This window comes from Prionailurus bengalensis, chromosome D2, assembly GCF_016509475.1.
Source record: "Prionailurus bengalensis isolate Pbe53 chromosome D2, Fcat_Pben_1.1_paternal_pri, whole genome shotgun sequence".
In the NCBI taxonomy this organism is placed as follows: domain Eukaryota; kingdom Metazoa; phylum Chordata; class Mammalia; order Carnivora; family Felidae; genus Prionailurus; species Prionailurus bengalensis.
In genome coordinates, this window is record NC_057351.1 from 7994133 (window position 1) to 8021245 (window position 27113).

At 40.7% G+C, this 27113-nt stretch overlaps 1 protein-coding gene and 1 pseudogene across 3 annotated transcripts in view; one reads left to right on the plus strand and one right to left on the minus strand.

The window, feature by feature from the left end:
• LIPK (lipase family member K) overlaps nucleotides 1-27113 on the plus strand; it is a 49245-nt gene continuing 22132 nt past the window's right edge. Inside the window, exons 1-4 of one of the 3 annotated variants that reach the window (XM_043598016.1) lie at nucleotides 1-119; nucleotides 5598-5713; nucleotides 24419-24537; nucleotides 26684-26798. In XM_043598016.1, coding sequence (XP_043453951.1) covers nucleotides 24433-24537; nucleotides 26684-26798 — 220 coding nt within the window. In that variant the 5' untranslated portion in view covers nucleotides 1-119; nucleotides 5598-5713; nucleotides 24419-24432. Of the gene's footprint in view, nucleotides 120-5597; nucleotides 5714-24283; nucleotides 24538-26683; nucleotides 26799-27113 lie in introns of those variants that run through there. The other 2 variants (XM_043598017.1, XM_043598015.1) reach the window with 2 other exon arrangements.
• LOC122493646 lies at nucleotides 23557-23736 on the minus strand (annotated as a pseudogene).

Genomic DNA, 27113 nt, shown 5'->3' on the forward strand with positions numbered 1-27113 from the left:
GCTGGCTGGGACAGAGCATGCTCTCCTGACAGCAGCCTCTAAGAGCTAGAATTAATCTGAAGCTCCCAGGACTTGAAGACAGCAGACACCCCCACACCCTCAGGGACTTCAGAGACCAGGTAATGACGAGTGATCTATTTGCGGGGACTGGTCACGGTATTTCAATGAAACATGGGAAATATTTGGAGGCACAGGAACTTTACATGTTGGTGAGGAATGTTGTATTTTGGTTCTACCACGTTGAGCAAGAGACAGAGAGAGTATAATGTGACTATTCTGGACAGAGAAGATAGAATGCAGAGTTTTCTAAGACATGTCATAGTGAGTTTCAGAAAGCTGTGGCACTGAGAGAGCAGACATTGCCATATTTGAGTCTCCTCCAGGGGAAGTATCCTAAATCCACACCCAGGAAATGCAAGTGGCAGATTTTGTGGATTTAAGAGACCATTCTCTTGGATTGTGCATTTAAGGGGTTTGGGAAATGATGTCTGGATCACGTTTTAAGAACTTTTTGGAATTTTCAAAAGGCCCCCTATTATCGCGTTCCGTTGGCCTTGAGTATCTCCTTCATCTGTGGGAAAATTTGGGCCAAGTGATTGGTTGGTGTTACTGTACCAAGTGACATTCCTGCTTATGGAAGATTCTTCCAGTAGTTTGCAAGGACATGCCATTCTCCTTTTCGGCTGCTTTGTAATGAAGGGCTCTACTGGTGAGGCATGAAAAAGTGGTCCCTACTAATGTGGCTATTATTGGAGAGTGACATGTTCCTCTAGCCCCATAAGGGAAGACCTGTGTGAAGGTCAGGGACGTGAGGATGGGCCAGCCTGGTGGACTCCTACCTCCCTGGGCGTTGGAAGATGGAATGATTGTCCTTTCCTTCTACGTGTCAAAGCCAAATGGTTATTTTCTTGCTTTTACAATGTACTTACCTTTTATCTTCTGTTTTCAGAAGCACAAAAGTTGGTAGCAGACTTTCTTCACGTTTGGAAAAAAAGACACCTGTTTCAATACATAATCCCTTTAGCACACTAAAGACTTCGGAAATGTGATACCGTGTGGAACTCACTGCGAGTGGGGATACGAATACAGTGTCCAGGGTCATTTTATTCTAATAGAACTGGTTTTAATGTTCCTTCACCGACCTCTTTATTCCATGTCTCCTTTACTTCATACAAGAAACTGAGGGATCAATTATCTCCTCCACAGCTCCTCCTTTGTTATCTGATTGATTGATTTTTTATTTTTTTATTCTTTATTTTGACGCAACAGTCTTCCAGAGTTCAAGGGCTTGGCCCTCCACTTTGCCGAAGAGCCGTGAAAATATGGTGCCCTCTAGTGTTGGCCAATTTTTTTTCTTTTCTCCCTTGAGCATTTAATTCCCCATTTATCCTAAAAGTCTCCCCTGTTAGGGTTTCCCCGGGCTTGAAGCACAGAGCTACTGGCCTCTCAACCCTATTTGAAGATCCTGCCCAAGCTGCCAGAGTCCTTCTTCCCTTGGTACAAAGTGCTAAACCTCCAGATCTGAGATTTGCAGGCCTGAAAATCCTATTGGGTAATGACTTCATCCCATTCACTTGTTAATACTCTCCTCCCCCTTCCAGATTTCTTCTCTCACTCTGTGGGTGGTGGAATTCAGAAAACAGAGAACCAAATTAGATCCCAATTCTGATTAACTTGGCTGCTAACAGTTGTGCAACCTTGTGAGTCAGGCTTCTTGGGTGAGAGACGAGAATATCAGGGCTTTGTGAAGGACGCTGAGGTGAGGACAAGACAGAATTTGAATTTTCGTAAACAGCCCAATTGGTTTTTGATGGATTATGTTGGATAAAAAGGGAAAAAGTGGCAAACACCAAAGCGTCTTGATCGACAGGAGAGAGTCTTGCGGCCAGCAAAGTCCCTGATGCCACTGCCCCAAAGCCTGTGATCAGCAAAAAGTGAGGTGGGGTCTGGGGGCTGCTGAGATGGTTATTACAAAATTGAAATACTCAAACTTGTGGATTTGCCCCATAAGAAGATTTCTAGGGCGTTTACTCAATAGTCATTAGGTTTAAAAGTTTACTTACTTATTTTTTGAGAGAGAGATAGAGCACAAGCAGGGGAGGGGCACAGAGAGGGAGAGAGAGGATCCCAAGCAGGCTCCGCACTGTCAGTGCAGAGCCCAATGCAGGGCTCGAACTCACAAACTGTGAGACCCCGACCTGAGCCGTAATCAAGAGTTGGACGTTCAACCGACTGAGCCATCCAGGTACCCCAGTAGTCATTGGGCTTAAATTTATACCTAATCATTATTTAAATATTTAAATTTACACCTAATTATTTCTAAAAGTCTTAAGTGCATTTTCATTACAAGAGTAATTCAAGCTGATAAAGTCATTAAGGAAAATATACAACCAATGCATAGCAAAAGAGAGAAAATTTTTATTTCTAGTGTCCAAATATAATCATTAGCATTTTAGAGTAATCCTTCCAGTCTTTTTGAAGATCATACTTTTTTGGCTTATTTATTTATTTTACAAGTAAAATTGTAGTTAGATCTTTAAGTTGCTTAAAATAGTTTTTGACTCTATGGTCCCAGACAAACTGTGCAAAACTCCATAAATATGAACAAACTTTTAGGCCAACATATAATTTTTTTTATCGTAATTTTAAACGACTGCAAGGGAGGCACTTGAAATTTAAATCGTTTTCATTTTGTGATGATCAAGTTGCATTTTCTTTTAAATTAGTCTTTGTTTTATTTATTTTTGAGAGAGAGAGAGAGAGAGAGAGAGCGAGCGCACAAGCCGGGGAGGGACAGAAAGAGGGAGACACAGAATCCAAAGACAGGTTCCAGGCTCTGAGCTAGCTGTCAGCACAGAGCCCGACGCAGGACTCGAAGTTACAAACAGTAAGATCATGACCTGAGCCAAAGTCAGACACTTAATCGACTGAGCCACCCTGGTGCCCCAAGTTGCATTTTCTTATAATTTTTCAGGGATTTCATTGTAATTTTTATTAGTATATAATTGGTCAAAGGATTGTAAATAGATTAAAACTTTAATGAATAATTGTTAAGCATTAAAACCAAATTTTACTAGCAATGAATCTCTTAATGACATGAATCGAATTTTCTAATTCATACACCCAGTGATGATTATTTATTGACAGATGAAACAAAACTCAGCATCAGTTATTTTCCATTTATTATTCAACCGTGTTGAAAAAACCATGTTTATACAACGCATTGAAAAACTGTTTATATAATGCTATTCAATTCTTTTAATTCTTTCTGCAGCTGTGTGTCACAAATCACATAGCGATAGATCCAGAAAAGTTATTTTTAATCATCTACCCCCTAACAACTCAAGTAGATTCTTTCCTAATTTTTTGAAAGCAAAGAAGTAAAACCTAACACATTTGGAGAGGTGAATTGCCCTTGGGAAAGGGACGGCTTCTTTATCAACAATATCTTTGCCGACACCAATGTCAATGTGATCAAGTGTTCCTGCATACCCTACATCCTACTAAGATTTAGGAGAGGGGAGAGGCAGACCTGCCTTTTATAGAGTTAGAACAGGAGAACCAGCGTGAAGCTAGAAACTCTCAGGTCGTATCAATGTTAGGAGTCAAAGATCTAGAATCTGATTTCTTAAAAACTACTTATGTGTCTATGTATTTCTTGGAAAATCATTGGCTATTCTGGAATGAAGACCACTGGCATATATGATTCTTCCTCCCGACAATTTTCCCCCACTTAATGCGATATCCTAAGTGTGCCTTCATGTTATGATATAGTTTTCAGAAACATTTTAAGGGCTTTGATATGGAAATGCTGGGGTTCAGAGACAGCCAGGAAAGAATTCTTGAGACGTCTTTGGTGCAACAAGGTGGGTTTATGAAAGCACAGGGACAGGAGCTGCACGGGGGTCGTGAGGAGTGAATGATTATATGCCTTTAAGTTGGCAGGGGGTCAAGGATAGCATAAGTCTCTAAGGAACTTGGAAGCAAGGTTTCTAGGACGTTGAGGGACTAGCTGTTGTTAGGAGAAGGTCATTTAGTGCTGTCTAGTAAAACCTTAGTCATGAGACCCTTCAGATGTGTATCAGGGGGCCATACGCTTGGAGGATGATTGCTAACATGTATCTGGAGAGTGGAGATAAAGGAAGTTTCCAAAGGAATTTTCATATGTTACAGTAGACTTACAGGATCCTGGGGGATCGGGCTAAGACTGCCCTTTGACCATAACAAAGTGTCAACATCAAGGCAGCTGAGCTCCTTAGTGGACAGTCCCTCTGCCTTGTCTCAAAGACTTGTCAGTGGGCTGTAAGTTGTAAGGAAATTTATTTGTTTTCTTTTGCCTTTGTTTCCCACAGTAGCTCTATCTACGGCCATTAAATAATTATCTAGTATATTTAATAAACGCATTATATTTTATTTAAGCACCTCTTTACGATTGAACATGTTTTTAAGTTTTATTTCAAATGAGGAGTGAAAGCAGCTTTGTACAAAAAGATTCCCCCCACCCCATCTTTAAAGTGAAAAATGTGTTTCCTCTTTTTTTTTTTTTTGAGAGAGAGAGAGAGCGTGCACGCATGCGTGGGCATAAGCAGGGGAGGGGCAGAGAGAAGGGGAGAGAGAGAAACTTAAGCAAGCTCCACGCCCAGCACCAGGGCTCGACCTCACGACCTTGAGTTCAGAAACAGAGCCAAAATCAAGAAAAGGACGCTAATCCACTGAGCCCCCCAGGCATCCTGCAAAATAGCATTCTAGTAGTATCCATTTATTGAGTAGAACCTCTGGGACATAAGACACGAATAGTCTTAAGAGGGTGTTGTAAAGATAGCAATGTTGTTTACCAAATGAGTTGCGCTAATTTATGCTGAAACCAGTTATCATTGAGAACACCTGCTTTGCAACATAGTTTCCAGTTTCTTTTCACTCGAGTTATAATTATGCTCAATAAAAATGCACAAATCTTCAGGATGCAGTTCGGTGAGCCTTGACAAGATACAGAGCACTGCTATCACCCAGAAATTTTCTCTTGTACCTTTCCAGCCAATGCCACCGCCAGACGCTGTCGTTTTTTCGGTCCCAATACGTTCATTTTAATTTTTTTTTTCAACATTTTTTTATTTATTTTTTTGGGACAGAGCGAGACAGAGCATGAACGGGGGAGGGGCAGAGAGAGAGGGAGACACAGAATCAGAAACAGGCTCCAGGCTCCGAGCCATCAGCCCAGAGCCTGACGCGGGCTCGAACTCACGGACCGCGAGATCGTGACCTGGCTGAAGTCGGACGCTTAACCGACTGCGCCACCCAGGCGCCCCTAAAAAAATTTTATTTTTTTTAACTTTTTTTTTTCAACGTTTATTTATTTTTGGGACAGAGAGAGACAGAGCATGAGCAGGGGAGGGGCAGAGAGAGAGGAAGACACAGAATCAGAAACAGGCTCCAGGCTCCGAGCCATCAGCCCAGAGCCCGACGTGGGGCTCGGACTCACGGACCGCGAGATCGTGACCTGAGCTGAAGTCGGACGCTTCACCGACTGCGCCACCCAGGCGCCCCACCAATACGTTCATTTTACCTGTTTCTTTTCTTTTCTTTTCTTTTTCCCTAAGGTTTTGCTTTTGCGTACTCTCTACACCCAACACCGGGCTCGAACTCAGCACCTTGAGATCAAGAGTCGCACACGCCACCCGACTGTTCTTGATCTTCATAGAAAAAGAATTATCAAGTAAGCATTCCTTCCCTTTTCGCTTCTTTCACTCAGCAACATGTTTGTGAGGTTTACCTCTGTTATATGTGTCCGTGAGTTCCACTGTGTTAATAGAACACAATTGCGTATCCCTTCTATTAAGTGATGGACATTTGGGCTACCTTCAGTAATTTGCTATTCTGAATACAGTTTCAAGGAACAAGACGAAGGCAAGTCTTTGCACAGACCTATATTTTCTTTTATTTTGAGCAACTACCTAAAAATAGGACGGTAGTCTTATAGGGTTTTAGGAAATTGCCTGAGTTTTAAGTTTATTTATTTATTTATTTGGAGCAGGAGAGGGACAGAGAGAGATGGAGAGAGAGTCCCAAGTGGAGACATTGCCTAAGTTTTTGACAGCTGTAATGTTATAAACTCCCAACGGCAATGTGTGAAAGATCTGATGGCCCCTCCTCTCCAACATTTGCTTTTGTTGGTCTCTTTAATGTTAACCAATCTAACAGGTGTTTAGCAGTCGATCACGAGGGTTTTATTCTGCATTTTTCTGATGATAAACAATATTGAGCATCTTTTCACCTGTTTATTGGCCCTCTTTTGTGAAGTGACTCTCCAAGTGTTTGGCGCATTTTAAATTTAATTGTATGTCTTAACACACTCCAGTTCCATCCACGTTGAGGGGAAAGGGGGGGATGGCCATTGGGGAGGGCACCCGTTGGGATGAGCACTGGGTGTTGTATGGAAACCAATTCGATAATAAATTTCATATAAAAAAAAGAAGTTATTTAAAAAAATGTATGTCTTATTATTACTTATATGTTGAAAGCTCCTAGTCATACGTACTTTACTAGATATCGGTGGAAATATTTTCATATCTGTGATTTGCCTTTTTATTTTTTTAATGGTGTTGTTGACGACCACAAGTTTTTTTTATTTTATAAAGCCTCCTTTATAAAGATATAAAGATATAAATATTGTATAAATATATTTTTTCTTTTATAGTTGTCGATCCCAAATTTGTAAAAATATTATCTTCTATCTTCTTCTAAGAGCTTTACAGTTTAGTTTTTGCTTTTAGATTTGCAATACACCTCAAGTGTGCTTTTATGCCTTGTTGAAGAAGTGCATCGTTTTTTTTTTTTTCAAAATTGATATCCAGTTGTCCCAGCGAAATTACTAGTAAGTTCCCAGTAATTACCCAGTAACTACTGAAAAAAATGTTTCTTTTCTCATTGTTTGGCACTAGAACCTATGTCAAAAGTGATTAGATTACATACAATTTGGTCTATTTCTGTACTTTATTCTTGGGATGCATCATTTCCAATCCTTATGCCAATACCACATTGTCTTGATTACAGTAGCTCTGTTGAAATCCGAAAATTGTGTAATGTCAGCCCTCCAGCCTCCCTATTCTTTTTAAATACCTTAGGCTACTGTAGGGACTTTGTATTTCTATCGGAATTTTAAAATCAACCTGTCATTTTTTAAGACAGAGTCTGCTGGGATTTTCCTTGGAACTTCATCAATAAAGAGTTCAATTTGGGAACTGCCAGCTTAACAATATGGTGTCTTTTATGTATAAAGTGGGCAATACCTCTCGTCTGTTTACGTTTCCTTAAGTTTTGTGATTTTCAACATGAAGATCTTGCTGGTCTCTTGTTCAGATTGTCTCGTGTTACTTTTGTTTTTTATGCCAATCATCTCCTATTTTAAAACTGCTGTTTCCTAAGCATTTTTGGTTAGCATAAGGTAAACGACTGCTTTTTTTTAATACTACCTGACGTCCCGATGCTTTTCCGCTTTTCCTCATTAGATCTAGCAATTTTTGTTCAGATTAGTTAAGATTTTCTAAATGTGCTCTTATGTCACCTGCAGCGAAATACGGTTTCACTTCTACTTTCCCAGTTCTATGCTTTCGTGTTTCGTTTTCCCTTTTTCTTTTTGCTTTATTTTATTCCATACCACCTGCAGCTCCCTGCTGAATAGATGGGAGAGGAGCAGGTATCTTGTCTTTTGTCCCACTTGTAAAGGGCAAGTATTCAGTATTTTACTGTTGATCATCATTACAGCTGGAGAATCTTTCACACGACTCTTTCGACTTACTGAGGGATTTCTATTTATACTTCACTGGGAACTTTCGGTTAGGAAGAGGAATTGAGGTTTGTCAAATATATTTTCTAGTCTTGAAACTCATCTTTCATTTGCTAATTTGATTAATTTCTGTAGTCTTCCAACAGTCCTGGCTACCAGAAGATTCAGAACAATGTGTCAGGAAGGAAAGTATCCCAACCGAGCTCTCTCAGTTAAAGTCACATCTTCTTTTGCCCCTTTTTCAACAGAAGAAATGGACCATACAGTTCAGTAGTATTTTCAGCTAAAAGAGCTAAAACCAGCAATGACAATAACAACTAAGGAAGCAAGTAATTTGCAGCTACCTGCTTCCATTCTCACGTTTGGTCGGCAAATCCAGGCTGTGGACTTACCATGAGCCACAGATTAATGGCCTGAGTTCCCATAAGTGGTGGACAGCTAAAGTGCTTGCTATAAACACATTACCGCTTCCTCAGAATAATTCCTGATTTTTCCAGACTCCGCTCTGTGAGTCATTTGAGCCGAAGTTTGCATTCTTCTATGAACCACAGCACCCGTTCGGCCTAACGACGGCCTCTGTGGGGATCTAAACCTGATTCATCTGGGCAGTTTCCACTTTCACTTCTGTTCATTTGCCTCAGAGAGCATGGTCCTCTGTAGAAGCCCTTTGACACCAAAAATCGAATGCTATTCTTCCCGCTACAGAGGGAAGGACGGCGGAAGGAACAAAGAATGATGTAGAAGGAAAAAGGAGGAAGAGAGGGAAGGAGAGAGGGAAGGAGGAAGAGATTGAGAGACAGAGGGAAACCTTCGAATGGTGCACAACAAACATCAGTAATTTCTCCTTGTCTTGAATAAAGTAGTTTATCCCAGTTTTTACCAAAGGGGTCAGAAATGAAGAAGCGGCCAGATGAACAGCCGCTTTTTTTTTTTTACCAACTTCTTTTGAATGAGATTTTTAGCTTATGACTTTGTATATTGAATTACTGAAAAGTCCATGAACATGATCATGCTGGTTGTCATGAAAAGACGGGAAATGATTGAAGGAACGCTCGAGCACACACAGGAGAGTGAGTGTAGAGGGGGGATTGACTGTAGTATCTTGAATCAAATGACCTCCACGTAAATCTCAGTGCCAGCAATTACGGCCTGTGTGAATTTAGCGAACGAACCAGCCTCTCTGTGCCTCAGTTTCTCCTTCTGCCAAACAAATGAAAAGGAGATAATAATACTAGGACCTACGAATAAAGTTGTTCCGTGGCTGAAATACGTTAATTCCTATCAACCACTTTCTAAAAGCTCCTGGCTCAAGGTTATTTTCAAAAATTATTGTTATACAGGACACATACTGAAAATGGTAGCTGCTATTATTGATATATATATATATATATATAATTTAAGTTAAATTTTAGTTAGGTGACATATAGTGTAGTAATGAGTTCAGGAGTAGAATTCAGTGATTCATCACTTACATACAACACCCAGTGCTCATCCCAAGTGTCCTCTTTTTTTTTAATTAATTTTTTAATGTTTATTTATTTTTGAGAAAGAGAGACAGAGACAGAGCATGAATGGGGGACAAACTGAGAGAGAGGGAGACACAGAATCGGAAGCAGGCTCCAGGCTCTGAGCTGTCAGCACAGAGGTTGGAGGGAGGCTTGAACTCACGAGCCTTGAGATCATGACCTGAGCTGAAGTCAGACACTTACTGACTGAGCCACCCAGGTGTCCCAATTGTTTAAATGTCTGGTAGAATTACCCTAGAAAGCCATCTGGCCCAGGACTCTTGTTTTTGGGAGATTTTTGATTACTGATTCAATTTCTTTGCTGGCTATGGGCCTGTTCAAATTTTCCATTTCTTCCTGCTTAAGTTCTGGTAGTTTGTGAGTTTCTAGGAATTTGTCCATTTCTTCCAGATTGTCCAGTTTGTTGACATATAACTTTTCATAGTATTTTCTTATAATTGTTTGTATTTCTGTGATGTTGGTTGTGATCCCTTTCTTTCACTCATGATTTTATCTGTTTGGGTCCTTTCTCTTTTCTTGTTGATACATCTGGCTAGGGGTTTATCATTTTTGTTTATTCTTTGAAAGAACCCGCTATTAGTTTGTTGATCTATTCTACTGTGTTTTTGGTTTCTATATCATTTATTTCAGCTCTGATCTTTATTCTATCCCTGCTTCTGTTTGTTTCAGGCTTTATTTGCTGTTACTTTTCTAGCTCCTTTAGGTTGTGTATTTGGGACCTTTCTTGCTTCTTGAGGTAGGCCAGAATTGCAATGCACTCTCCTCTTAGGACTGCCTTTGCTGCTGCATCCCAAAGGGTTCGGACCATCATATTTTCATTTGCTTCCATGTATTTTTTTATATTTATTTTTTAATTTCCCGGTTAACCCATTCATTCTTCAGTAGGATGTTCTTTAACCTCCATGTATTTGAGCCATACAAATTTTCCAAATTTTTTTCGTAGGGTTGACTTCAAGTTACATAGTGTTGTGATCTGAAAATATGTATGGTATGATCTCAATCTTTTTGTACTTGTTGAGGGTTGATTCATGATCCAGTATGTGGTCTATTCTGGAGAAGTTCCATGTACACTTGAAAAGAATGTGTATTCTGCTGCTTTAGGATGAAATTTGCCGAATAGATCTGTTCAGTCCATCCAGTCAAAGCCATTGTTCAGCGCATCATTCAAAGCCATTGTTTCCTTGTTGATTTTCTGCTTAGATGATCTGTCCATTGTTGTAAGTGGGGTGTTAAAGTCCCCTACAATTGTATTATTAACAATGAGTTTCTTTATAGTTGTTATTAATTGATTTCTATATTTGGGTGTTTCAAGTTGGGGGCATAAATATTTACAACTGTTAGACCTCGATGGATGGACCCCTTAATTATGATATAATGCCCTTCTTCATCTCATATTACAGTCTTTGTTTAAAATCTAATTTGTGTGTTACAAGTATGGCTATTCTGGCTTTCTTTTGATGCCAATTAGCATGATAGATTGTTCTCTATCTTTCAATCTGAAGGTGTCTTTATGTGGAAAATGAGTCTCTTGTAGGCAGCATATAGGTGGATCTTGGGTTGTTGTTGTTGTTGTTGCTGTTTTTATCCATTCTGATACCCTGTGTCTTTTGACTGGAGCATTTATTCTATTTACATTCATAGTGATTACTGAAAGATATGAATTTAGTGCCATTGCATTACCTGTAGAGTTGGTGTTTCTGGTGATGTTCTCTGGTCCTTTCTAGTCTTCGTTGCTTTTGGTATTTTTCTTTTTTCTCCACTTACAGAGCCCCCTTAAAATTTCTCACAGAGCTGGCTTAGTGGTCATGAACTTTCATTTTTGTCTGGGAAACTCTTTATCTCTCCTTCTATTCTGAATTACAGCCTTACTGGATTAAAAAAAAAAAAATGGGCTGCATATTTTTCCTATTCAGCATGTTGAATATATCCTGCCACTCACTTCTGGCCTGCCAAGTTTCTGTGGATAGGTCTGCTGTGAACCTGATCTGTCCTCCCTTGGAGGTTAAGGACTTTTTTCCCTTGCTGCTTTCAGGATTCTCTCCTTGTCTTTGTAGTTTGTGAATTTGACTGTGATATGTCTTGGCAATGGTTGACTTTTGTTGAATCCTGAATTTTGTTGAATTTCATGGGAGTTCTCTGTGCTTTTTGGATTTTGATGTCTTTGTCCTTCCCCAGATTAGGAAAGTTTTCAGCTGTAATGTGTTCACATAAACCTTCTGCCCCTTTTTCTCTCTTTTCATCTTCTGGGACTCTTATGATACAAATGTTATTATGTTTTAATAAGTTTCTGAGTTCCCTATGTCTGCCTTCATGATCCATAATTTTTGTTTTTCTCTTCTTTTCACCTTCATTATTTTCCATAATTTTATCTGCTCTGTCATTCATTCGCTCCTCTGCCTCATCCATTCTTGCTGTCATTGCACTCATTCAGATTTGCATCTTGGCCACAGCATTTCTAATTTCGGCCTGACTAGATTCTAGTTCTATTATCTCTGAAGAAAGAGATTCTCTGATATTTTCTATGCTTTTTTCAAGCCCAGCTAGAATCCTTATAATCATTTTTTTTTTTAATTCGACTTCAGACATCTCACTTATATTTGCACTGATTAAACCCCCAACCATGAGTTCTACTTCCTGTTCTTTCTTTTGGGGTGAGTTTTTCCATCTTGTTATTCTTTCCAGAAAAGAAAAAGAAGAAAGAAAAAACAAGCAAAGAAAGACAAAAAAAAAAAAAAAAAAAAAAAGGCAAAAAATCCTAGGTGTGTTTTGGTTTGCTTGTTAAAAAAAAAAAAATCTAGGTCCAAAAATTGAAATAAAATAAAAATAAGAAAACAAAAAAATAATAAATAATATAAAATATATACAAATAAAAATAGTAGAAAAATAAGAAAATAAAACAATAAAAAAGAATAAAAGTAAACAGGAAGCTAGATCTTATTTCCCCTAGAGGTGTAGCTTGGTAGCAGTCTGTCCTCAGTAGACTTGGTGGGAGCAAGGGGTTTGTGCTGGTTTTCTGGGGGAAGTGCTTGCTGTGCTGATTCTGAGGCTGATTTTTTTCAGCGGAAATGCGATTCCAGGCTTCAGCGGGTTGGGGCTTGGTGTAAACATCTCTGGCCTCCACTAGGTGGCGCTGTTTGGCTCCCTGACGGCTGTCAGCTCTGATGAGCAGAATAAATATGATGGCGCCCAGCTCCCTAGCCCTAGAGCTGAAAGATGGGGTTCCCCATTCTTCAGGGAACCCTCATAGAAGAACAATCAATCACCGCCTTGCGTCCCTTGTTTCTGTCAGAATCCTGCGGTCACACGGCCTGTCTCCAAGCTTCTTTTTTTTTTTATCTCAGGCGTGCAACTGAATTACAAAACTCCAAATTGTAGGGACTCACTTCCCCTGGGGGAACCTGCTCTGTTCTCCTGGAGGAGGGTCTTGCCAGGCTTTTGCCCGCCTGTGCAAGGAAAGTGGTGGCACACCTGTAGAAGTGGTTCAGAGTTTATGTCAAAACAGAGCGGAAGGCTGGAATCCTTGCTTGCTGCCCTCAGCCCTAGTAACCTGCTCCTGTGCCTGGAAATAGCATAGCACGCGGGCGTCGCCCATCCTTCTTTCCACCCCGGGGGTCTTCAGACCCACGCTGCCGCTCCTGAGATTCCTCCCTGCTTTGCCATCTGAGCACCCTCAAGCCAGGCACATCCCCACTGTAGCGGACTTCTAGAAGGTCAGATTTTGTGCTCCACTGCTTATAATACTCTGTGGTAGCCTCCCTAAACAGGCTCCCTCCCCGCCGTACCCACAGCTATATCTCTCCCAAGACGACTCTACACTTCTCCTACCTTCCAGAAGGTGGTCGCTTTTCTGCTAGTAGACTTGCATTTTTTGTTCTCTCGGACCTCCAGTTGGTTTCTTGGGCATTCAGAATGACTTGATAACTGCCTACCTTTGTTTGAGGGATGAGACAAGCCTAAGGTGTCCCTAATCCTCTACCATCTCAACCTCCCCCCCCACCCCCCCATAGCTGCTATTATTATCATCGTATTTTATTTTTTTCGTTATAAATATCACTAATAATACCACTTTTATCGCTGATGACTGGAAAAGGGAGAGAGATGAGTATTCAAAGCAAAAAATATATGTATTCCTGAAAGAGACATGATTTTATGGACTGGATTTTCTGGCATAGCCACGGTTCTGCTCCCTCACTGCCGGGGCATGACTAATTGTGTCCTGCCCCAGAATCATTTACAAAGGAAAGACTGGTACCATTTCTCTGCAAAACTTATAACCGAAAAAGAAATCAGTTTGAATAACGTAGCAGCACGTGGAGACTGAATGAGTTTGGCTCTGTGACCTGTCAGTTGAGTTCGAATCGAACAATATTATCAAGTATCTAACATGTGCCAAGTATTGTAAGTTCTCTTTCAGGAACTAAGCCTGTAAAACTGCCCTTAAAATGAAGACTGAGAGGTGAAATACAAAGCAGAATGCCAAGATATTTTCTAATTGAATAATTCAATGAAATGTCAGCCAGGAAGCAAAACAAAAGAGCAAACCCGGCTGATGAGCTGGAAGGGATTTGGGGGTTATTTCTACAGACATCGTAATTCAGATCTCCTTGGAAAAGGCTAAGAATTCAAGCTTACCCAATTGTTGCCAAAATACGTACTATTCGTCTTTGAAATGTTTATGAAGAAAGGGTGTGACAGGCAGCTTTCTACGTAATTTAAGAGACAACACTTAGAATTGGAACAATTTCCACTTAGAATTACCAACAATTGGAAAATGGTTTGATGTTGCGTGGTATCATCTTTAAGCTCATTAGAGGCACATTTCAGAGCAAAGGGCAGGGATTAACTCAAAAGAGTTGAACCAGGCAGGAGAGAGAGAATCTGGAGGGATGAAGGCAGGGAGATCACAGGTGTGGGAAACAGGGACAAAGGCCGAGAAACAAGAATCCCATCTGTCTGGTGACATGCTTCTCCAAGTGTGAATTTGGAGCCACCTAGATCCAGAACCACCTGGAGGTACTAGTTAAAAATGCAGCCCTTGGGCACCTGGGTGATTCAGTCGGTTAAGCTCCAACTCTTGATTCTGGCTCACGTCAGGATCTCACAGTTCTTGAGATCGAGCCCTGTGTCAGGCTCTGTGCTGACAGCGTGGAGCCTGCTTGGGATTCACGCTCTCTCTCTCTCTCTCTCTCTCTGCCCCTCCCCTTGTCACTTTCTCTCTCTCAGAAATAAGTAAACGTTTTTTAAATGCAGCTCTTAAAATAATAAGATAATAAAATAATAAAATGCAGCTGAGTCTATACTTTACCTTAGAATCAGAATCTCTGAGAGATAGGGTTGAAGATCCCAGTATTTTTAACATATACAAACAAAGACTCTGAGGTTTGAGAAAGAGTGGATGGACCTCACATGGCAAGGATATTGGGCCACTGTGGCTGCGTCTTCTTTCTGTTTTCGACGCTTTCTTAAGGTATAACTTGCATATCGTGATGTAATTAGCTGCTATAAGAGTGCAAGTCAGGACCTTTGACAAATATACCCATGGAAATGCCGTAAGATCAGTCTTGATATTAAATATCCCTCACCTTAGACAATCCCTTTATGTTTCTTTGCTGCCTAGCCCCAAATCACCCTCGATCTGATTTCTCTCACCACATATTAATATTGATTTTTGTCTATATATCTGTATATATCTGTATATACATATATTTGTATCTGACTTTCTTCTTTGGCTCAAGATAATGCTTTTAAGTTTTACCCATGTGGTTATACGTATCAGTCATTTGTTCCCTTTTTATTCCTAAGTAGCATTTCATTGGACAGATAACCCATATCTTTTCTTCCATTCCATAGTTGACAGCTATTTGGGTTATGACTAGTTGAAGCCTATTGTGAATAAACGTGGTATGAATATTTGTTTATAAATCCTTTAGAAAACATAGATTCTCATTTCTCTTCGTAAATACCTAAGGGTGGAAATACTGAGTCATGTGATAATTGTACACTGTATATTTAACCCTATAAGACTATGGACTTAGTCCATAAATACTGTATATTTAACCCTATAAGACTATGGACTATAGTACTTATTAGTCACTTATATACCTTCTTTTGTTCAAAGTCTTTGTCCATTTTATTAGCGGCTCTTCGACCTCTTATTGAATTGCAAGAGATCTTTACATATTCTGGATAAAATTTCTTGGTCAGATTTTTGCTTTACAAATATTTTCTCGGGGCGTCCGAGTGGCTCAATCAGTTGAGCGTCTGCCTTCGGCTCAGGTCATGATCTCGCGTTTCATGGGCCCAAGCCCCGCGTTGGGCTCTTGAGCTGACAGTTCAGAGCCTGGAGCCTGCTTCGGATTCTGTGTCTCCCTCTCTCTCTGCCCCTCCCCTGTTCACGCTCTGTGTCTCTTTCTCTCTCAAAAATAAATATTAAAAACAAATAAATATTTTCTCAAAGTCTATGGCTTGACTTTTGGATTTCTTAGTGTTGTCTTTTCAGCAGTACGGTTTTCAATTTCGATGAGATCCAATCCATCATTTTTGTGTTTCATGCTTTTTATGTCCTAAGATATCTTTGCCTACCCTGAGGTCATGAGGATTTCCTTTGTTTTTGTTTCAGCCTGACAGTTTTTGCTTTTATGGTCAGGCTAATAATTTACTTTTAACTTTTGCCAACGGTGTGAGTTAGGGACTGAGATTTTTTTCTCTCTCTCTTATGTACCCTCCTAGCACTGTTTTTGCAAATATGATTTTCTTCCATTGGATTACCTTCGAGGCTTTGTCCAAAATCAGTTGACTCTGTGTGTGTCTATAGTTGTGCAACAATTGTCGTGTCCCGTTGCACTAGACATTTATCATATGACACTGCCCCGTAGTGCTGATTGCCGCAGCTCGTACACCTTGAAATCAAGTCTTGTCAGTCATCCAACTTCACGTCTTTTGCCAATACATTTTGGCTATCTAGATCACTTTAAAATGTGATGTAAATTTATTTTGGCCTCATAAAATGATCTGGGAAGTGTTTCTTCCTTTTCTATTTTTTTTGGGGGGGGCCTAATTGTCATAATTTTTTCCTTAAATTTTAAATAGGATATTCACTAAGGAAACAATGAGGGTTTCCTTTGTTTATTATTCATAAATCTTTTTTTTTTTTTACTTTTTTCATGCTTATTTATTTTTTAGAGAGAGAGACAGGGTGTGAACGAGGGAGGGGCAGAGAGAGAGGGAGACACAGAATCGGAAGCAGGCTCCAGGCTCTGAGCCGTCAGCACAGAACCCGATGCAGGGGCTCGAACCCACAAACCGTGAGATCATGACCTGAGCAGAAGTCAGATGCTTAACCGACTGAGCCACCCAGGCACCTCATATTATTCATAAGTCCTCTTAAGGACTGAAGTATAACCTGCCCCAACTCAAACAAAAATCATTTTTAACAAATAAGACTAATATTTACTAGTCATGATACTCAGAAGTGAGATTTTTGTTTGTATTTATTTTTGAGAGAGTAGGCATAAGCATGAGCGGGGAAGGGGCAGAGAGAGAGGGAAAGAAAGGATCTCAAGTAGGCCCTGCACTGTTAGCACAGAGCCCAACGCGGGGCTTGAACCCATGAACTGTGAGATCATGACCTGAGCTGAAACCAAGAGTCAGATGCTTAGCCAACTGAGCCACCCAGGGCCCCCAAATTTAATTTCTTTAATAGAATACAGCTCATCAAATCTTCTACTTCTTGTTTGAAACAGAAATTGTTAAAGTTGTGTTTCTCAAAGAATTCGTCCAGTTAGTCCAGTTTATCAAATTTATTAGCTTGTAGTTTTCATCGTATTCCCTTATTATAATTTTATTATTTGTAATATCATTCGTGATATTCATTCTTTAATTTCTTATTCTGCTGCTTTATATAACTCTATTTTTTCCCAGTGCTTATCAATTTTATAAATCTTTTCAAAGGACCAACTTTGGGATTTGTTACTTTTCTCTAATCTTCTGTTTTTTACTTTGTTGATTATTTCCTCTTATCTTTATTACTTTTTTTCTTCTATTTACTACGGGCTTAATTTTCCTTCAATAAGGTAGACGTTTGTGTCGTTGATTGTTAACTTTCCTCTTTCCTAATATAAGTGAATATACATTATTATATGCTACATTATAAATTAACATAATTACATTACATATTACTAATTTTGACATGTAATATTTTTTATTCACTCAATTGCAAATATTTTCTAAGCAAGCTTTGGAAACCCAGGAAGGCCGGTTTCTGTGTATGGCTCTGATGAATCCCAGTCTGCTCAATGAATAAAGCTAACGATGGAGTCTCTGTACCTTCATATTCTGCCCAATTCTCACCCCAATTTTGCAACAGAGTGAAAAATTGGGGTGTGGATTCACTGAGAGAGAGTGCTGTCCAAGCATCGACATCAGCCCTGGTTGAACGTCTGCTTAATAAGCCTGACAGCAACTATTCTGAAGCAATGAGAAAAGTAGAATGAAAGTTTCTATTTGTTTCTGTCATTTTTGGGTTGAGAAATCGGTATCCTTGATGCGATCGTCAATGTATCTTGTCAGTGCAAACTGCATCCTGAGAGCTGCCTCCCGATGATCCACATGAACGTGATATAAAATAGTGAAACTCAATGTGAGACAGAAAAGGCAGCAGGACAGTGTTCTCTAGGAAGTTAACAGCCTGCGTCTCCCTGGCTGCACTAGCTGGAGGGGGAGACAGAAAACAACCAGGAGAGAAAGAGTTTTGAGTAGCGGAGGACAGTCCTTCAAGCAGTCCCGTTCCTGATTGCCTTTCTCCAAGCGAACTCGGGTAAGTGCATAGCAGGATCTCAGCACCGCAGAGGACATCTGCCTGCAGAAAACCTTCACAGATGACATTACAATTTTTGGCTACTTGTGTCCTTTTAGTCTTCACTTAATTACACAGATTTTTTTTTTTGGTGTAGAGAATAGAAAAAAAGAATATATATGCATGTATATATATGTAATAAAGCAGCATTTCCCCAAGAGCGTTCCTTAGAAAATTTGGGCCACAGTATGTTTAACGGGTGTTAGTCAATGAATAAAATTTCACAAGCAAATGGATCTGCAGAAAAGTAGATTATAGTCAAACAGGATCAGAATTGCAGAACTACACTGATCCTTAATTATAATATTGTCAACCAAGACTCTCTGAGCACATCATCATATAGCATTTGGATATATATGTGTTTATAACGACAGCAGTATTTTTCACTCCAGGGGACATTTATAAAGATGAGGAGGCGTATTTGCATGATCTACTGCATGGCTTTTGTCGTTTCATGGGCAAGAACCAGGGATGATAAACATATGATCATATGTAATTTATATATATGATATAAGCTATATATGTGCATACCTATGTGTGTATAATATATACAGTCTAACACATGCTTTCCCCTGAGCTCTTACAAGTAGCATCTTTCGGGAATCATGTTTACTAGAAAAAGCAGTGTGAAATGCTGATTTAGAGTGATAACTCAATATAATTTACATAGATTATATATATATAGATTATATATATAGATTATATATAGATAGATTATATAGATAGATTATATAGATAGATTATATATAGACAGTTTATATATATAGATAGATTATAGATAGATTATATAGATTATATATAGATTATATATAGATATATATATGTAGATAGATTATATATAGATAGATTATATAGAGAGATTATATAGATAGATTATATATAGATAGATTATATAGATAGTTTATATAGATAGATAGATTATATATATGTAGATAATATATATGTATATAGATTATAGATAGATTGTATATATATAGATTATATATATATATAGATTACATATACAGATAGATTATATAGATAGATTATATATAGATAGATTATATATATGGATAGATTATATAGATAGATTATATATATAGATAGATTATATATATAGATAGATTATATATAGAGAGATTATATATAGATAATATATATATGTATATAGATTGTATATATATAGATTATAGATTATATATATAGATAGATTATATAGATAGATTATAAATATGGATAGATCATATATAGATAGATTATATATAGATAGATTATATATAGAGATTATAGATAAATAGATAGATAGATTATATATATATATATATGTCTAATATATAATCTCTCTATATAAATAAATCTAAAATACGCATAACCTGTGTTGACCAAGTCTGGCGACTTGAGGCCCCAGGATCTCACCTTTAAGGACTGAGCACCCCCCTGGCACTTATCGTGTCTGCGCTCTTAGTCCTAACATCTCTGGGCACCGCTGTGAATCGGCAGGATGTCAACGTGAGATGCTGTCATGGAAACACGTCAGAGAAACACGAGGACTCTTGGAGTGTCGCGAAGGAGAGGTGTCTAAGTCGGGCAGACTCACCCGACAGTGATAGCTAATACTACGAGGCTCAGATAGGGCCGAGCAGGGCAGCCCTGGAAAGGCCAGGTAAGCAGAGGCCTGGGGAGGGGTGCCTGAAGAAAGGCTGTTGGGTTAGAACCTGCCACAGGATGGAACACGCAGGCTCCTCTTGTCGGGACACGTCGCCCTTCCAAACCCAGACCCATTGCACAGAGGTATGAAACAAAGCGGCCAAAGGGGCTCTGTGTCACGGCTGCAAAGCACAGCCTGTCATGACCGGTACATTCTTGCGCCATCCCTTGGGAAGCCTCCAGCTCTTTCTACCAGCTGCACCCCGGCGAAGCCACCTAGCGCTCCTCCTCTGCACAGGCCCCCTCCCCCGCTCCCCGTCCTCCCACCCCCCCACCCCCCACCTCGGCTCTCCAGCGTGCCCATCAGATTCACTAGCAAGGATTGCAAGGATTGTAACTCGGAGGCCTCAAATGCCAACCACTCTGGAGAAACCGGGGCATCTAAGTTGTAAATGCTTTGAGACAAAAGACCGTTAAAGACAAAAAACTCCCTAATGATTTCCCATAAGATAAATCCTGAGTTAAGGGTGTAATCAACTCTCAAAGCCTACCTGTCAGAGAGGACCCATGAAGGGATGGGGGGTGGGGGCGGGTAGGAATTGTTACTGATCCATGATCACAGCAGCGGACTCGGGGAACAAGCAGGTAAACCCTGGAGCTCCGAAGGCCAGCTTCCCTCCAGGGGGGCCCAGGGATCCCGACGAATAGAGAACAGAGTTCTGGGCTGGCCTGCCAGCACTGTTGCCCAACAAACTCAGATAAACTTGGCTCAAGAGAAGCCCGACAAGGGTTTGGAAGAGAGAAAAGGATTAATTTGGGGCGGGGGAGGGGGGGGAGAGGCGGCAGCTGGGGGAGGTGACAGGCTCCTGTCTTAACAACCCACTCCTCTGTGGCAAGGACACCTAGGGTTTCATGGGAGAGTTTGGGGACAGGGGGAGGGTTATGTGCAGGAGAGGAGGCAGGGTGCTCCGTCTTGGATGGGGGGGCATAGCCACAGGCAGGGAAGGGCACCTGTGGGGGTGGTCTTCTAGGCCTTTCGCTATTGCCATCAGGGCTTTTCTGGTCTGCTGGTTGGAATGTTCTTGCAAAACCTCTTGGTCAATGCCTCAGGGAAGTGCGATAAAGAGTAAATCAACGGGTTCCAGTTAGAGCGTGTGTGGAGCTCCGTTTCTGGTTCTCCCTGTTGTGTCTACACCTGAGCCAGAGGGCTCGCTGGCGGACGAAATAGTGAGTCAGCATGGGGTCATCTTTAAGATTAAGTCGTGCACTCATTCAGTCTTTCACCCGTTTATTTATTTGACAAGCCTTCATAAGAACCTCCATGCTGTAATCTCACGGTTTGTGAGACCCTCCGTGCTAGCTCCGGAGAGACAGAAATGAGAAGGAAAACACTTCTGTTCGCAACGAACCCAGCCACCTAGCTGTTTCTCACTCACTGGAAGACATATGAATCGCTTGGAATCTGAAAATGCAGATCCCTGGACACCCCCACAGAGTCTCATTCACTTTGGCTGGGGTGGATTCTAAGAGTTACCACTGTGGGGTTAGGGGCGGGTTTTTTTTAATGGTAATCATGATGCCTATACTAATCAGACACTTAGTAGCCAGAGGGCCCTGTAAACCTTTTCCGCATCCACCAGTTGGTCAAGGGCACAAAATGGTCGGCCAATTTCCTTCGCGGTCTGGCAACAAGAGTCAGATTCTGCCGCCATCACTCTGTTTGAGCTCAGGCACATGACTTGACCTCTCTGAGACGCAATTTCATTTGAAATAAAATGGAGATGATATTTCTTATCCCTTGGGATACTTTTGAGAATGAAATGAGATCATGTATGTCTGACACCTAACTTGGCACATAATCGGCTCTCAATAGTCGCGATAGTGATCATTGTTACTGTTGGTGGTGCTAACACTACCATTGTGATCAACCAGAGTTAAGTTCTATTAATCAATATTAGTTACATACAAATGTGCTATGTTGATATAAAAGTACGTCTTTACTACATTAATCGTATTAATTATACTATACATTAATTATGTTCATACATATATACTCAACAGAGATTATGATCTTGATGAATCCAAGAGAGAGATTTATGGAATTTTCTATGACAATACTGAAGGCATCTTCTGAAAAATGCTTCCATTTCCTACCGGCTGCGACTTACCCTCTGTCTTCATTTTGTTGCTTTTAAACTTAAGTGGTTTCAGGGCAGCTGGGTGGATCAGTCAGTTAAGTGTCAGAGTCTTGATTTCAGCTCAGGCGATGATCTCGTTGTCGTGGGATCCGGCCCCATGTCAGGCTCTGTGCTGAGTGTGGAGCCTGCTTAAGATTCTCTTTCTCTCCCTCTGCCCCTCTCCTCTGCTCATGTGCTCTCTCTCTCTCTCTCTCTAAAATAAAAAAAAAAAAATTTTTTTTAGTTAAAAAAATAAACTTAGGTGGTTTCAAAGCCAAATGAGGAATCTTTCTCCCCCATCGTTTCCAGAATTTCCATCCAGCCTGGATGGCTCAGTTGACTGAGCATCCAACTCTTGATTTCAGCTCAGGTCATGATCTTAGGGTCTTGAGATTGAGCCCCGTGTTGGGCTCCAGCTGAGCAGGGAGCCTGCTTGAGATGCTCTCTCTTCCTCCCTCTCTGCCCCTCCCCTGCTCATGCACAGATGTGTGCGTGCACGTGCTCTCTCTCTCTCTCTCAAAAAATAAAAATTAAATTAAAAAATTACAAAGCATGGAAAGTCCTAGGAAATGAGAAAGGGATCACCCAAATAGTCACCATCTAAATATAACCGTAATTAAAATTTGGTGCTTATGTAACTGAACTCACATGACTTCACTCCTTGGTGAGTCATAGGTAGAGACTGGTCTATGTGGTCGCACAAAATAAACTTTATGGGTAGCAAATAAGGAGATCACGGGGAATAACTTCCAAAGCCGGGAATCCCCAATGGGATGGGCTCCTTTCACGTAGGGTTAGGATGAATATTTAGAGAGAGGAGCCTCGTCATCCAATATGGAGGTAGGCATAAGGTCGTACCTGCACCTTAAGGAAACATGCTTATACACAGGTTGTATGTTATGTAAATGAGGCTTCTGCTCCTCCTTGGGTGGAGATTTCAGTATTATAATGAGGTAGAGGTTAACAGCTGGTCACAGCATGGTCCTCTGTGTAGGTGTGAGTCAGGGGTTGAGTTCAAACTGGTCTGGGTGGTCTGGGCCACCACAGCTCTCCCTCCGGCAGTCATTATTGCTTGAGGGATCGTTTCTGTTTCCATCATGGGATGCTGTGCCCATCATGGGTTTTTCCTGAGTTAAGATATAAGCTTAGAAGTAAGTTCTTAAAAAAGAACTTTAGGAAAGTGTGGACAAATATAGACAGGTACATGCAGGTAGGCAGTAAAGGTCAGGTCTTGGGGTCAATCATGAGGGGTTTCTCTTTTTATTTTTTTTTTCCTCTTTATAATTTGTTTTATCACTGGGCTTCAAAATATATGCACAATTTACATCACTTTTCTCTCAATATTATATAATAGAAATTTCACATAACACTTATAACCATACTTGGTGGCTGAATAATTCCATTCTTTCTCACCCATAATTTATTTTATCGATCTCTTATGTGGTAAATTTCACTATATTAAGATATATAATCAGGAACAATTTTATAATGTATTTTTTTATTATTACACATATATTGTTTTTCCTTTGGCTAGACTGCTGGAGATAGAATTACTGAGTGAAAGATACGAATTTTTTTTTTGTTCCCCCCAGGGGGTGCACCGTTCCTGGACTCAACAGCAATACCAGGGTGATGCATGGAGGGAACGGAGCAAGCTCCTATTCCCTCTTCTAGTTCCAAAAATCTATTTAATATATTGTCCTCAGATAAAAGATGCATCAGATATTACACTGAAAAGAACAGATCTTAGCCAAAAGGCCAAGAAGCAATAAGACATGAATATTTTTAAGTTTTTTTTTTAACGTTTATTTATTTACGAGACAGAGAGAGACAGAGCATGAACAGGGAAGGGGCAGAGAGAGAGGGAGACACAGAATCCGAAACAGGCTCCAGGCTCTGAGCTGTCAGCACAGAGCCCGACGCGGGGCTCGAACTCACGGACAGTGAGATCAGGACCTGAGCCGACGTCGGATGCCTAACCGACCGAGCCACTCAGGCGCCCCGATGAATATTTTTAAATTTCCAAGACATGCTAATAAATTTCTCTCCATAAAGGTTATGCCAGCACTCACTCCCCTGATCAGAAGAAAAGGAATTACGTTATCTGATAACTAGAGATATTAAGTGTGCTTTATTAATATATTGGCCATTATATTTCTCTTTCTGCAAATTCTACATTCCCTTCTTTTGTTCAGCTGTCTATTGGAGACTTACTTGAAGTTGACTTCCTTCCTTTCTTTTTTTCCTTCTTTCCTTCCTTCTTTGTTAGTAAAAATTTATACTTTCTGATTTTTCATGGAATGAGTCTTGAATACTACGTTTACTGCCTCGTAAAGTGTAACCTAGAAGCATGTTCCCATGCTCTCCCGCAGTAGTATTATACAAGGATTCTAGCAAAGTTCACTTTCAGAGTTCTGTTTGATGACACATATGTTAATATTTTCTTTCCCAGGAAGACCCCCCACAATGTGGCAGCTTTTAGCAGCAGCCTACTGGGTGCTTCTTCTTGGACCTATACATGGTTATCACAAGAAAGGAGGCGTCACAAATCCTGAGGCTACTATGAATATTGTAAGTCATTCATTAAGAAGAAAACATTAAGATAAAGAAGTATTAATTTATCATCATTTTATATACAGTAATTTAGATACAATCGATGTGCTCGTCTACAACCAGTTCTACATGGACTAAATCTGTGCTTCCTCCCCTTTCCCTGCTGTGGTTAGCCAGTGGCTGAAAGTTGCTAATCTAAGCTTTGAAAGACCCAAGCCAAGTTGGGCCAGTAATATTCCCTTTCCTGGTGGCTTCAGCTACCATCTGATGGTGGTTTCCTGAAGAGCAGTCTCAAGAGTTCATACTGATGACCTTTATATCAAAATGTATTTATATCAGAAATTTATATTAAATTTATATCAAAAGTGGAATGGAATAGTGTGCTAGTCGAAGAATATAAGAAAGAAAGAAAGAAAGAAAGAAAGAAAGAAAGAAAGAAAGAAAGAAAAGAAAGGAAAGAAGGAAGGAAGGAAGGAGGGAAGGAGGGAAGGAAGGAAGAGAGGGAGGGAGGGAAGAAAGGAAGGAAGGAAGAGAGGGAGGGAGGGAGGAAAGAAGGAAGGAAAGAAAGAAGGAAGGAAGGAAGGAAGGAAGGAAGGAAGGAAGAGAGAAAAAGAAAAAGAGGCAAATGACTGACAATGTCCACCATTAGGGCTTCATTCCAATGGGATGCTCCACAGCTTGTATACCTTATGCACCAGTGATGTCCTCACCAGTGCCAAGTTTGTGGTAGAACCTTAAGAAGAATGACATTGCCAAAGTTTCTAATTATTGTCTCCTGTGTGTTCGTCTCTCCACACTATCCAGCAGGTGCCCCTAATCTCCTACTTGGCTGAACCCACAGTCCATGGCTATATGTCCTTGTATCGAAATTTCCCTCTTCCTGTCATATTCGCACACATTCTCGTCCTTCCTGGCCCGGGTGCTTTTTGGTTCTTAATTATTCTATAAAGATAACAAGAATTATAAACATCGCTAGAGCACTTATGTCGTGCCAGGCATCGTTCTAGATACTTTATGTGTAACCCTCAGAGCAAATCTGCGAAAAAACACTAGTATTATTTTCATTTCACAGTTGAGGGAAGCTAGGGACAAAAAGGTTAAATAACTTGCCCAAAGTTGCCCGGCTAACAAGAGAAAGAGCGGGAATTCGATGCCGTACAGTTTGTCTCTAGAATCTAGGCTCATAACCACTGTTTTAAATAGTCCCATAATATATGCACACCTCTGGTGCACGCTGCATGGGCAAATGCAGAATCCTGTGGTAAAGGCGTGAGCTTTGGAGCTCAACTTACTCAGACTTTCCTTTTGTCCTTAGCTTTTCCTAGAGTACAGTTTCAGGTAGATTGCTCATCTCGCTGACACTGTTCTTTCAGCCGCAAAATGGGTATAATCCCATCTCAAAGACCTGTCATAAGGATTAAAAAAGCAGGGGACATGAACTGCTCTGTGCGGAGGATGACCAGGAAACGGTACTTCCCCTCCTGCGTGTGTATCTCTGTGGGACGTTTCTTTTATCTGGGTCCGCTCTGTCTTCTTCACACCTTTCTCTCTGCCCAAGAAGCTGAGCTGTAAGAACTGAGGCAACAAGTTCCCTTGACTTTGGTTTTCAGTTCAGTTCAGCCGACTGAGATCTTGAGCAGGAGATCAGAAGGCGGAAGGAGGGTGAGATCAGATGATTTATTGCCCTGGATTCCTCCATGAGGTCACCCTAAGCGGGCTGTGCCCTTCTGCTAAAGGCCATACTTCCTCCCCATGTGCCCTTTTCTCTCTATCTCACTCTGGGCCTGGTGACCACTTTCTCCCACCTCCCTTCATGGGTGGTTGGGAACAACTCACTCGTAACTAGCCACAGGGTACCACACAATCCCCCATGGTTTCCCCCATCAGATGACCATATAATTCGTTTGCAAACATTTTGAGAGTGAACCCTGGGTGCATTCATAATACCAAGCCAGGCAAACCAGGATGTACGGTCACCCTACCTCGCCTTCCCATGCTTCTGTATGCAACCTCTTCCTAAAACCCTCCCCAAGTTATCCTGCTTTTCCTGCTGCATTCTGTCCCAGGACGTCACGGAACAGTAGTTGTATAACGTGAAGTACCACCTTGCGGTTTATCAAGACATGACATCATGAATGTGTTCATTTTCCTCCCCTCTTTTCAGAGCCAGATTATTTCCTACTGGGGTTATCCTTATGAAGAGTATGACGTTGTGACCAAGGATGGTTATGTCCTCGGAATTTACAGGATTCCCCATGGAAGAGGATGTCCAAGAAAAAGTAGGATTTATTTTGTTTTGGGAGGAATCATGCCTAAAGCAGAGATTCCTAGGTCTCCTCACAGTACCAGGGTAGCCTTTGTTCTGAAATAGTCTGGCCTGTTCCAGAAGAAACTCATCACCTCCACCGCTAGACTCCATTTCACTTGTATAATCCTTGGGACTTTTGAAAGCAGTTAGATATACAGTTGGCTAAAACAACAGGGGGGTGAGGGACACTATTAGCCCCATTCCAAGCAGCTGAACGCTCACATATAACTTTTGACTCCCCCAAAACTTCACTACTAATAATCTAATGTTGACCGGAAGCCTTATC